The 12,363-nt window shown below is 35.0% G+C and overlaps 2 protein-coding genes, 1 non-coding gene and 1 pseudogene across 5 annotated transcripts; 2 read left to right on the top strand and 2 right to left on the bottom strand.

Moving 5' to 3' along the window:
* The first annotated feature begins 213 nt into the window (after positions 1-213).
* On the top strand, positions 214-1,361 carry LOC107480423 (stress enhanced protein 2, chloroplastic). Its single transcript, XM_016100566.2, has 2 exons — positions 214-633; positions 726-1,361. The coding sequence occupies exons 1-2, from the start codon at positions 316-318 to the stop codon at positions 993-995; spliced, it is 588 nt and encodes a 195-aa protein (XP_015956052.1). The 5' UTR covers positions 214-315; the 3' UTR covers positions 996-1,361.
* Positions 1,362-1,449: 88 nt separating this feature from the next.
* On the bottom strand, positions 1,450-4,063 carry LOC107480422 (uncharacterized). 3 transcript variants are annotated; one of them, XM_016100565.3, is made up of 9 exons: positions 3,872-4,063; positions 3,504-3,599; positions 3,088-3,156; positions 2,639-2,715; positions 2,454-2,542; positions 2,245-2,374; positions 2,081-2,135; positions 1,886-1,951; positions 1,450-1,795 (listed from the first exon to the last, which is right to left on the bottom strand). In XM_016100565.3, exons 1-9 carry the CDS (start codon positions 4,025-4,027, stop codon positions 1,676-1,678), a joined length of 858 nt encoding a protein of 285 aa, XP_015956051.1. In that variant the 5' UTR covers positions 4,028-4,063; the 3' UTR covers positions 1,450-1,675. The 3 variants fall into 3 exon arrangements, with proteins under 3 accessions (XP_015956051.1, XP_015956050.1, XP_020994543.1); XM_016100564.3 differs by having other exon boundaries at positions 2,045-2,135; positions 3,872-4,062; XM_021138884.2 differs by lacking the exon at positions 3,504-3,599 and having other exon boundaries at positions 2,045-2,135.
* Positions 4,064-4,133: 70 nt separating this feature from the next.
* On the bottom strand, positions 4,134-4,214 carry TRNAL-AAG (transfer RNA leucine (anticodon AAG)). The gene has a single exon. It is a non-coding gene; the product is annotated as a tRNA-Leu (tRNA).
* A 5,182-nt stretch (positions 4,215-9,396) lies between these two features.
* On the top strand, positions 9,397-10,866 carry LOC107480385 (F-box/kelch-repeat protein SKIP6-like; annotated as a pseudogene).
* Positions 10,867-12,363: the final 1,497 nt, after the last annotated feature.

The raw sequence follows: 12,363 nt of genomic DNA, 5'->3' as shown, positions 1-12,363 counted from the left end.
TTGAGAATTTATGCGAAATGATTGAGGAGGAGGTGAGAGTAGAGAAGAATGAGAGCCTCAACAAATTTGTCTGATACTACACTGTGCAACGTATTCAGCGTTTTTACGCTTCTATTTCAAGACCCCACCTCAGCTACCCGAAAACCACGTTAACGAACTTCCTAACTCACACGTAACCATAATGTGTACCCCACACATACACACTTGACACTCGCATTAGCAACAGAAGAAGCTTCTAGGTCCTAATTCAACTCTAAACTCTCAAACTCTTCATTCAAACTCCCATAGCCGAATTCCCTTTTCTTTCTCTTTCTCATGGCATCCGCAACGCGTGTGGCGCACTGCGCACTCCGCCCGGTCCGAGTATCAGCGGTACAGCCCAAGGAACAACCCGGCCCGGCACAGATATCCATTCCCAAACCCAAACTGACCGAGGCTGAAGGCACCAACATCGTTTTGCAGCCGCGCTTGTGCACTCTCAGATCCTATGGTTCCGATCCAATCGGCGTCATAAAGAAGGACGGAATAGACGGCAATAATGACGTGTCCCCTTTCTTTGCCACCCTCTCGGAGTACATCGAAAGCACCAAGAAAAGCCAGGATTTCGAAATCATCTCCGGTCGCCTCGCCATGGTAACTAACTAACTAACTACTTAACCATTCTTTTATACTAATTATTTAGTTTATTAATTATTAAGTTAAAATGAAATTTTTGTTTTGTGTAGATGGTGTTTGCGGCAACGGTTACGATGGAGATGGTAACGGGGAACTCGGTGTTCAGGAAGATGGACGTTGAGGGAATAACGGAAGCCGGTGGGGTGTGTTTGGGTGCTGTGACGTGTGCGGCACTATTTGCATGGTTCTCAAGTGCACGCAACAGGGTGGGTAAAATCTTCACCGTTAGCTGCAACAGCTTCATCGATTCAGTTATTGACCAGATCGTTGACGGCTTGTTCTATGAAACTGAGCCTCGTGATTGGTTTGATGAATTGTGATCGACAATTCATGATGCATGCAAACTACATAATAATCTATACCATATACTTGATATCGGAAAGCAGTGATCTATATATACACTACATTTTGAAGGCGCTTGTGTGTAAAAAATTACCATTGACGTAGTTAGATTCTCATGAAAAAATACATAGATAGAATAAATAATGCGCATATATCATGTATAATTTGTTTGTAATGGAATGTTGAACCTAAAAGCTTTTTTCCCTTTATTCAAGCATATGTAGAAGGATGGAGAAATTTGTTTTGAGATGGGTGATACCAACACTCAAGATGCTAAAACTTGATTCCTTCTAATATTAATAAAAGTTGTAGTTATCTCGATGATCGCTACCAATTTAGCAAAATTGGATTACGCAATTTTCTCAAGTATTTTACCTCAGAAAATGGAGTATCGTTCATAGAGTGACAGAGTGTAGCTATTACATCTTAACATAAGAAAAAATGGATATTCGTTATATATTAACAAGAATTAGTAGAACACTTTCTGCTCCCTTTTTTGCAGTTTCCCTATTTGTGTGGAGTTCATTATTACAAATATCCCAATCTAAAGATTGTGTGAACCAAAGCTATAAGACACGTATAACTCAATAGCCCCGAAAATCCAAAGCAGAAATAGCCTCTATTAAAAAAGCCTTGATTAGCAGAGAGGGCCTTCCAACTATGCTGAACTCTCGATTGTTTGAATGCATTCTAGTACGCTTGCCTTGTTTGACATTGATGCCATCAATGCTTCATGACTTACCTTGTTATTTTTCAGGAGAGAAGCAGCAAACAGAACCTAAAGGGAAAGGGGTGCATGAATTCAAACAGTTAAAAGGCATACGCATAATGCCATTATATGTAGGGTTAAAGTGTAAGAAGAACTTACAGCCCATCTAGTGAGATTTTGTTGCTGATCTTTGCTGAGTTGTGGCTTACTTCTGTTTATGAATCTCTGTAGGAAAAAAGAATTTGGATTATTTGAATTATAGAAAAGATAGATACAAAACTAGACATTCCCATCTAATCTTGCTAACATAGATTTAACCTGCAGACTGAAAAGATCAGCAGATTGACCAACCACCTTGTCATATTCCAAACCTTCTGCTGCAAGTCCAGCCATTGATACAACAGCCAATCTGAATAAATAAATAAATAAGAGTTTATTTTTTATAATTTTAATTCATATGAATCTTTGTTTGATACTGGGTTATTGAAGAAGTTACTTCAAAATTGAGAGTAAAACACCTGTCTAGCTCTTTGGCATCAAGTTGACCGCTATAGATAAGTTTTTCAAGCCTCTCATCAATAAGGTTGACATGCTCTTTCCCAATATCCAATGAATACCCCAAAATGGGTACACCAAGCAGATAAGCAACTAGAATGAACAAGGATAAGTCACAGATATATGTGAAGCCTTTTATATATAGAGCAAGAAAGTAAAGAGTCAGTAGTACTTAAGAAGTGTGCTGCTTCATGTCTGGCAATCCTCTCTTGATAATCAGGGAAAAATGTTGAAAAGCTGCTGATAGCTGCTTGGAGAAGCCTACACTAGCATGTCAGTGAGAGGAGTGTTAATGTCAAAGCACACACTGAAGAGAAAGAAATCCACTGTTCCATTGTAAACCAAATTCATATGTACCCGGGGGATATGCTACCAATAGCCAAAACTACTAAGGAAATACTTCCAATCAAGTATGGTACAAAGAAGCCCCAATCCTACAAGAATCACCAACCATTAATCAGAGATCAAAAGATAGTCAACATGGAATTGGAAGCGGAAAGCAGGAAGGTGAAAATTAGAAGGAAAATGGTTCTCAAATGTTTATTTTCACCCAACTCTACTCTTCACCAGTGAAATTCCAAGAATATAATATGCAGGGTAAGATCATCATAGAAGCAGAAAAGGTAAAAGTTGCTAAATTTTCCAATTTAACTTCTCTCAGGTTCTCCCCAATCAGTTATATCATGACTTAATTAGTTATTACAAATGCATTCTTCAATACTACAAGACTCCATCATACTCTGAAATTTCTGTAGAGATCATTAAAAAGATACGCATATCAAAAAAGAAGTGTCTGAGAGAGATACCCCGGGAAGCTGGCCAGCAAGAAGACCTAAGAATCCAGTTGTTCCCACCACAGTAAAAAGAAAAGCTGCCTGCATTACCAAAGATCTCTATTATTTATTGGACTTGGAAAAAAAAATCAATTTTTCATGAATGCGACACTGACACAAGAACTCCAGGAGCTATGGTTCAAAATCAAAGTCTATAGTTGGCTACTATATGTACAGTTTAAATAGCTTTACAGATTAAACACTACAAAGTACTACTCCTCATGTCTCATCCCCTTGTATACATACATGATGAAGATAGAAAAGTACATAACTCACATCATTCCTGACACTTGGGATTGCAAGACTGGGGGGAATTGAACATCCTATGGCCATGAATGCAGTCAGGATTTAGTTGATAAGGTTAATGTTTAGGAATTAGGGACACTGACCGTGCGGCGTGAAACGTATGGCTGAGAACTCCATTTCTTGGCCCAACCAACTTCACTGAGCTGATCAAGTGCCTCTTTAACAGCATTACTGTCTTTCTGCACAAAACACAATTTATATTCTTCTCATCTAAATTCTAAATTATTTGAATAGCTTCATTCAACCTAAGTTCAACTTGGTATAATCAAAAAGAGAAAAATAATGTTCAGCAGTTAAACAACTAACTGGAAAATGCTTCTTGCCCAATGTATTCAACCTTTTATGCACAACAGAGGAATTGAGTTTTGACAGTCACCTAACAAACCCAAATATATGATCTTGTCTATTTAGAATTTTTGGTAAAAAGAAAATAAAGAGTGAGCACGAGTACCTTGGTAATGGCAGACTGGAGAGTGTTGAGGTCTACACCAGGAGCAGCAGAGGAAGCCCTGAAGCTTCTGCCATGGCTATAATGGAAACTATGGTGATAAGAGTGAGCAAGGTGTGGTTTTGTGAGTGGTGTGCAAGCCATGCATGTCACCGGCATTATCCGTGGCTATCTGCCTCTTTGATTATTGGAGCCTTGCAGCTTAAAGCAGATATCATTGGGGGCTCCACGCTTGCCAGGCACAAAATTTATTTAAAATAAATTATGTTGAGAGTGGGATTTGAACCCACGCCCTTTCGGACCAGAACCTTAATCTGGCGCCTTAGACCAACTCGGCCATCTCAACTTGATGAGAATCAAAGAAGCACAGAAAGGTCAAATCCTGAAAATGAATAAAGAAAAAAAAATCAAAACCATAATATTTATTAAACTAATATAGTTTGAAGATTTATAAAATGGACTCCAGTTATCTTAAATTATTTATATTCTACCCTTTTGTAAATAACAATATAAATATCTCATGAATATAAATTCATATTAGTACTTTGATTTTATTTCTTATAATACATGTGCCTGCATAAATATTTATTTTAATATTTACCATACAACAAAGAAAAATATTGAAGAAATTGAATGAATTAATAGATGCTTTCATGATATAATTGAATATTTTATTAATAAGAATTTACATTTTTTTCACATATGAAAAAGTAACAAATTCACCTCTGATTCATTTAAGTACCAAAATTCATGATTTTTTTTTAAAAATTAATAAAATAGTAAAATAAAATTGTATACACTTGCTTAAAATGTGAACAAATCATGTCCAACACTTACAAAAAAGGAAAAAGAACTTTTTGATGTTAGAAAGAGTGATAAATCGATGGAACTCATATAGTTTATTTAAACTAAAATAAAAGTATCAACCATAATTTTGCAAGGATATAGCTAATTTAAGTTAGAAAGTATGCTATGTTACATGTTCTGAAAAACTTTGTCATAAACCACGTTCAAAGTGCATCCTTTTTTAAAGTCATCATGATTTTTCAGTAATATTCTCAAACCTTGTTTATTATGCACTCTTGATAGTGCAACATATAATTGTCCAAAAGTGTTATAGTGCAACGTATAATTGTTCATGAGTGAATACTGATCTAGGTAAATACAAACCAATGGTACACAATATTTGTTCTTGTGATTTGTTTATTGTAATTGCAAATGAAACAATCACAGAAATTGTCTACGATAAAATTTCATTGGCAAAGTCTCATTATTGGACACCATGTTAATTCTTGGTATCAAGACAACTTGTCTAATGTTGAGACCGATAAGAGTAACAGTTTCAATTATATGATTTTTCAATTTTCTAATTTACAATCTAGTACCGTTGCACAAACCACATGCTTGATCAATATTCCTCGGCAACATAATAGAGACACTTTCCTTGACGATTAGCTTGTGAGGTGGTAATTTTGAGGAATTTATTCCATTTAAAATATCAGTTAAAAAGACATCTAACTCTGTCTCTATATTCTTCTCTTCAACACACAGTGAATCTGAACTTAGATATATTTTATTCTCTCGTGGGAGATTGAACATCAGATAATTATTGACTTCATCAACAACCTCTAAAGTAGGAGCAAGAATACACCAGTGCTTAAAAAATGAAACGTGAACCATGTTTTGCAAGAGACTAGGATAAACAAATTTAATAAGCTCATCCAAATCAGAATCAAAATTGTTAATTAAAATTTCAGAAGGAATCTCAGCTTGAGATTCACCTTGGGTGGAATCTCCCACTAAGCCATCACCAATTTGCAATAACCATTGACTAAACTTTTTGACATCATCAATGTTAAGCCCAACAGAACCCATTGTTAGCCTCATTTTTTTTTTGTCAAAGTAAGAATAGTGCAAAATTGCCAAATATATGAAGAACTGATTGTTGTTTGAACAATGTCTTGTCTCAAACCATTTGGAATCACTGGTAAAATTTACCTAAAATCTCCACCCAACACTACGACCTTTTCTCCAAAAGGCAAATTTTGTTTTTAACCTGTAGTGAACCGAAGAATATCCTTTAGGCACTTGTCAAGAGCTTCGTAACAATATTTACTTATCATTATCATTGGTGCCTCATCCCATACAATGAGTTTTGCCTTTGCTAATAGTTTAGCATGAGGACTCACTGGCTTCATATTACAAACAGAATTCTCAATAATGCTGAGTGGAATTTTAAATTTGGAATGTACATTTCTTCCATTAGAAAGAAGTAATGACGCGCACTTGAAGCCACATTCAAAATAATATCACGATGGCTCCTTATTGAAGCAGAAAGGATTCGCCACAAAAATGTTCTCCCATTCTACCATATCCATATAGAAAAAAGAAACCTGATTTGGTCCCATAAATTGCAGCCATAATTCTCTCATATGCACTTCGTTGTTCATCTTTTAATGATTGCAAACAATGATTCATCTCATTTGTCAAAGAATCAACATCAAAGTTTAGTTCTTCTATCAATAAATGATCATTAGTGCTCGCGGTAATACAATTTGATGGAATTGGCATCCTCGGAAAGTCTGTGAGTGATCTTCTATTCTCCTAAAGTATCTTCTTAACCTGCATCAAGGCAAGATTTTTTAGCTCTTCTTCGCTTAAATGCAAATCTACAATTGAAAAAGAAATATTACTAGAAATATAATTGTTACGTTGGGTAACCGGAGATTAGTGAGCTGGACTCGCTAGGTTGGCCTAATCGTTTGAAGAGGGAAATCTCCGACTTGCTTAGCGTCAGGGAGCCTCCGTTCGACTTCCGTGTATGAAAGAATGGGGGTAATACCTGCAAAGACACTCCGATGCTTAAGTCAGTAGGAGCCTAGGCAGGTTTAGAGAGTATTGGAACTTAGTGATACTTGAGGGGTGTCAGTGTATTTATAGTGGTGAACCAATAACCACCGTTGGAGTAGTTCCACTTTTTAAGGAGGATAACCGTCCCTTTATCTTAGAGAAGTTGAGATATGGCTCCTGAAAGTAGGTTGAAAGATTTTAAGAACTGTTACTTATTTGAATAAGTGCTATCTGTTAGCTAATCCTCGCTCCCGACTTCTTTGGATGGAGTTTGTGTTGATTCCGACCACTTCTGTAGAGGTCGATTATGCAGGGAGGCCAATCTGTGGATTGAACCTTTTTATCTTATTTGAACTTGGACCTTAGTGTTGGGTCATGGTATAAACAATAATTAACACCTAAATAGTAGAAACACAGATTAATTCGTACAAATAAGATAAATGAATAATTATGGTGAAGAAACAGTAGAAGGTGAGGAGGAAAAGTTTTGAATTGTGCAGAACAAAAATGAACCGAACATGTTATTATGGTGAAATAATTGTATAGTACTAAATGAATGGAATATTATGTCCATGGTATAAATTCAAATTCGAACATCTTTCTGCATAGTAAACCGAACACGTATTTATGGTGAAACAATTGTATAGTACTGAGTGAACGAAACATAATTCATTATATAAAATTCAATTCGAACAGCTTTTTGCATAGTGAACCGAAATATGTACTCATGGTGAAACAATTGTATAGTAACGAAACATAATCCATTATATAAAATCAAATTCGAACAGCTTTCTGCATAATGAACCAAAACGCATACTCATGATGAAACAATTGTATAGTACGGAGTGAACGAAACATAATCCATTATATAAAATCAAATTCGAACAGCTTTCTCCATAATGAACCGAACACGTTATAGAGTGAGTGAACAAAACATAATCAATTATATAAAATCAAATTCGAACAGTTTCTGCATAATGAACCGAATGCGTAGAAACAATTGTATAGTATTGAGTGAATGAAATATAATCCATTGTATAAAATTAAATTCAAACAGCTCTCCTACAATTTACACATATTATCAATTCAATTTAATTCAATTCAGTACACCTCCGTCCATTCAATTCAAATTTAATTCAATTTAAATTAGCAATTGCATTCCATTCAATTCGATTCAAAAATAAATAATCCAAACTTCGTCACTTTGATTCGTTTTAGAAGAATAATCTAAATCGCTCTCATTTAACTGATTTGAAGTTGAGTCATCCATTGTTTCGATTCAGAGTGCAGATCGAAGAAGAAAACAAAGAAGAATAGGAAGAAGATAAATGCAACGTAACCAGCTCGAAAGAAGAAAATGAGAAGATGAACACAATCAGCAATCAGAGGAGAACGACGAAGGCAATGCAGCAAAAGGTTTACGTTGAGCAAAGATTTATATTGCAGCACGTTATATATAGCGCGTGTATGACAAACGAGCGAGGAGAGGGAAGGGGAGGGGAGCGCATCTGGCCAATATTACTTGAATAATTTTGATACATTTTTTACATGGATGTAAAACATTATTGAACTACAATAAGTCTTTCTAATTTGTGGTGCAAGGGTAAGTAAAATCAAATATTTGTTAATTGAAGGGGCGTGGTTTGTGAAATTTTTGTTACCATGTGATTGATGTTTCTCAATTTTGAACTGTCCATCAAAATACCTGAGCACCAAGGTCATTGTGCGATCTAACAAGAGAGCTAAAATCTACTATAATATTGTATTTTTTTCTTTTAAATATTTTATATTTTTAGAATTTTATGGTAAAAATATAATTTTATTATTTTTAAAAAGATTCTAAAAATAAAAAATACTTAAAAATGAAAACAACAAAATCCTTAATTTAATTTGTTGCGAGAGTTTCGTTAGGTCTGATTCTGAATAGTTGTTGTATACAAAAGATTAGATTCAAATTCCACTAAGTTGATGAGTTAATTAACTATTCTAACAATCCAAATTTATTTTTTAAAATATTTGTTAATCCTATTCAAAATTGAAACAAAACAAACTTTTAAAAATTTGAATTGGATGGAGTTGATTTTCATATTTTAGAAATCGTGTAGATTAATTATATTTGAATTTGAATTGTTAAAACATATGGAAGATTTAAAATATAAAATAATAGCCTTACATAATATTTTTTTTCCGAAAAATAAGTACTTCTCCACCGACCTTTTCATTTGATCTATGTTATCTTTTAAATTCATTGACTAAAAAGATGTCTTCGTTCTCCTCATGTACACATTTAGTTAACCCTAAACCTCCGCAAGAAGAAGAGAAGCTAATCCCGTCCCTCCATCTCTCATTCGAACTGCTTAACACGCGTGCCATGTTGGCATTACAGAGTGCTTTCCCAGACGTGGAGGCCCGCAAAGCGTTGCCCAATGAAAGCGTTGTTGGAGTTTTCTGCTATGTCTCTTCTTGGTCCCAAACAATATTCTCTTAGGCGGTGTTTTGCAGTTCAGATTTGATATCATTCTTGAAGGTCAACTTTCCATGCAGTGTGTTTTACTTTATATATATATCCGGTTAGTATCACGTCCCTTTTAATTTTTAATTCCTCGCAGTTCAAACTTCCTGTGAGCAAAATCTATAATTGGTTAGGTTATGGAATGCATACTTTTCCATTAGCGTTTATGTCTATCACTGTCATCATCGTTATAAGTATGACTGTGACTTTCTTGCTTCAAATAAAGAGTCTCCAATTTGTTCTAGTATCTTCAGCATATACATGCACAACCATATTAATTTTTCATAAAAATATATATAAATTTAACATTTTTAAAAAATAAACGGTGCGTTTCAATTAATAAAATATGTTTATGGAAAATTTAATATTAGAATAATTTAAAGAATTAACCTTAAATTAAGAAATTTCGAAAAAATTTAAATAGTCAACTCGATGTCTTATGCTGTTTATCCAAATTAAATATAGTTTTGAAAAAAAAAATTGAACAAAAAACATTCTCGATCGAACTTTAAATATATTTATACATATTTTTATCCAAGCGTTTTAACAATGTTATATTAATTTTATATATTAATGAATATTTATATTTATTTTTACTTTTTATTTTAAAGTAGAAAGCAACAACAATGTCATTGTTAGCCGAAGCTGTCGGTGCTCAGAAAAAATCAAAAGCATCAAAAACACAAGAACAAGAATAAGAGAAGCAAGACGGGCTAATCCCCTCTCTTCCCAACGATGTCGCATTGGATTGCTTAGCACGCGTGCCACGGTCCTACCACTCAAATTTGTCTCAAGTTTCCGAAACCATTCGCTCCCTCCTCTCTTCTCCGCTCTTCTATGAAGCCCACACCACCCTTTATAGTAAGCAAACCATGCTATACTTCTCTGTCAACTACCCTGATTCCAACCATGTCCAATGGTTCATGGTCAACCCTGACGACCCCGACCCTGTCCTCCGGCTTCCACTCAGTCCTTCACCCACGTTCCGACCATCCACCATGTGCCCCCTCCTAAATCATGACATCTATATAATCGGCGGTTATTCCGGTGATGCCCTTTCTGCCGATGTGTGAGTTCTTGACTGCCGTTTCAACCGCTGGAGACAGGGTCCCAGCATGCGCATCCCTCGTGACAAAGGCAGAGTGACTGCCCTCCACGAAAAGGTCTACGTGGTGGGAGAACCATCGCAGAAGTCGGGCATCCTTGGCGAGATTCTTGACCCAGTGGTTGGTAGTTGGGAATAGTTCAAGAACATCCCCGGTTCTGATGGTTCTAATGATGGATCTCTTACATCTTGGGTTTATAATCAAATGAAAGAGGCGTGGAATAAAAATATGTCATCGACTGGTTATGGGTTTCAGACAGCATGGATTGGTGAAATTTTGTATCAGTATGTTGAAAATCCATGGCCAATGTTAGTGGGGCATGAACTCAACAGAGTGGAAAGAACCTGGGTTCGGAAGATAGTGAAAGGCTCTCTTTTTCTTGTGCCTCTGGGAATAAAGCCCATTATGGTTAAGACTGCAGCTGACGACTTGTTTCTCCTTTGGAAACGTCATAAATCAATGAAACTGCTGGAACTTAATGAGAATTTTGATGATATTTGTTGCCTTAGAGTTCATATTAAAATGACTGATGATGGACAGTTGCATGCCACTGCGTGTGATAAAGGTTTCAGCGAATTCTATTCTTACAGCTTTATCACTCATGGATGCTCCATCCAGAGGTGTTTTGCTGTTGAGATTTGACATTTTTATTACTCTTGTTTAGTTTTTTTTTTTTAAATTAAGAGTAAGACTTGAACTCGAGACTTTTAGATGAGGATGGAAAGACTATANAATTAATCCCTCGTAAAAAAGGATAACTACGACAAGAAATTATAGTTTTCAAACAGGATTGTAAACCAGAGTTGAGTTCAGAAAAGAGAGAAACTGATGCGGTAGTAATGCCTATGTAAAGGAACATTCAGTAATAAGAGGCAAATGAAGTTATAATCTATTACATGCTTTTTTTTTTCCTTTTTGTTTATTTTAATAAAGAAAAAATATAGGTAAACAACTCTTTAAGTCCTAACTAGCCAATTTTTAGCAGCTAATTAGTTATTAATTGACTAGTACAAGTATTAAATTATCTTTAACAACTAAATTTTATTAATTTATATATACAAATTTTAAAAAATGTATATGTAAACTGTATTTTTTTCACATGTAAGGATGACAACAGCGCGGATAAAAAAGTCAAAAAAAATTTTGTCCTGCTTGATCCTATCCCGCCCTTTTTTAACGAATATAAAACCTGTCCCTGTTCTACATGTAGATAGTAAAAAATTGAATTATAATCCTTCCTTATGGGTATCCTATCCACCCCTATAATCAGCAAACGAAATTAAATTTAAAAATATATAATCATAATCACATCCAAACATAAATTAAACTACAAATAGAAAATTTATAAAATGTCAAATAGCAAAAAAGGAAACTAATGTTGAACAAAGTTCAATAGAATAACAAAGTATATGAATATCAAAATCCAATAAATAACAAACTCAAATTGTGTTTGATAATAATCTTTTTTTTTGAAATAACTCAAATTCTCAATAAACAATAAAACTCTACAACCAAGTAAAATACTTAACCAAATCTAACAAAATTGTTATAACTGTTTTCTATATCACACGCTTTTTCTTCTTCTCCTCCTCCTCTTTTTTCCTCGGCTTTTTCTTTTATTATCGTTGTCGTCACCACCACCCACTACAAGAAAAATGCTTAGTGTCGGCGAAATTACTGTCGGATTTGTTGTCAGACATTAGCGTCGGATTTATCAGCAAATTTGGCAATAAATTCGTCGGGGATAAAAAAATACTGTCAGATTCTACTTTCCAACGATAAAAAAAGAGAAATTGATGCAAGCATTACTGTCGAATTTACAAGCGAATAAATCCGACGATAACCTGAATTAGTGAAATATTGCGTTCTGGAGCACCGCAAAGCTTTACCGTCAGATAAATTCGAATCGCGAACCCTCTTCTCCCCTCATTTCGAATCACCCTCTCTCTCCTCACCCTCTTGCCTCCCATTATCTATCTCTCTCTCTCTCTCTCTCTCTCTCTCTCTCTAACCCTCTCATCTCTCCC

This window comes from Arachis duranensis, chromosome 3 (assembly GCF_000817695.3).
Source record: "Arachis duranensis cultivar V14167 chromosome 3, aradu.V14167.gnm2.J7QH, whole genome shotgun sequence".
NCBI lineage: Eukaryota > Viridiplantae > Streptophyta > Magnoliopsida > Fabales > Fabaceae > Arachis > Arachis duranensis.
This window is presented reverse-complemented; position numbering and strand designations above follow the sequence as displayed.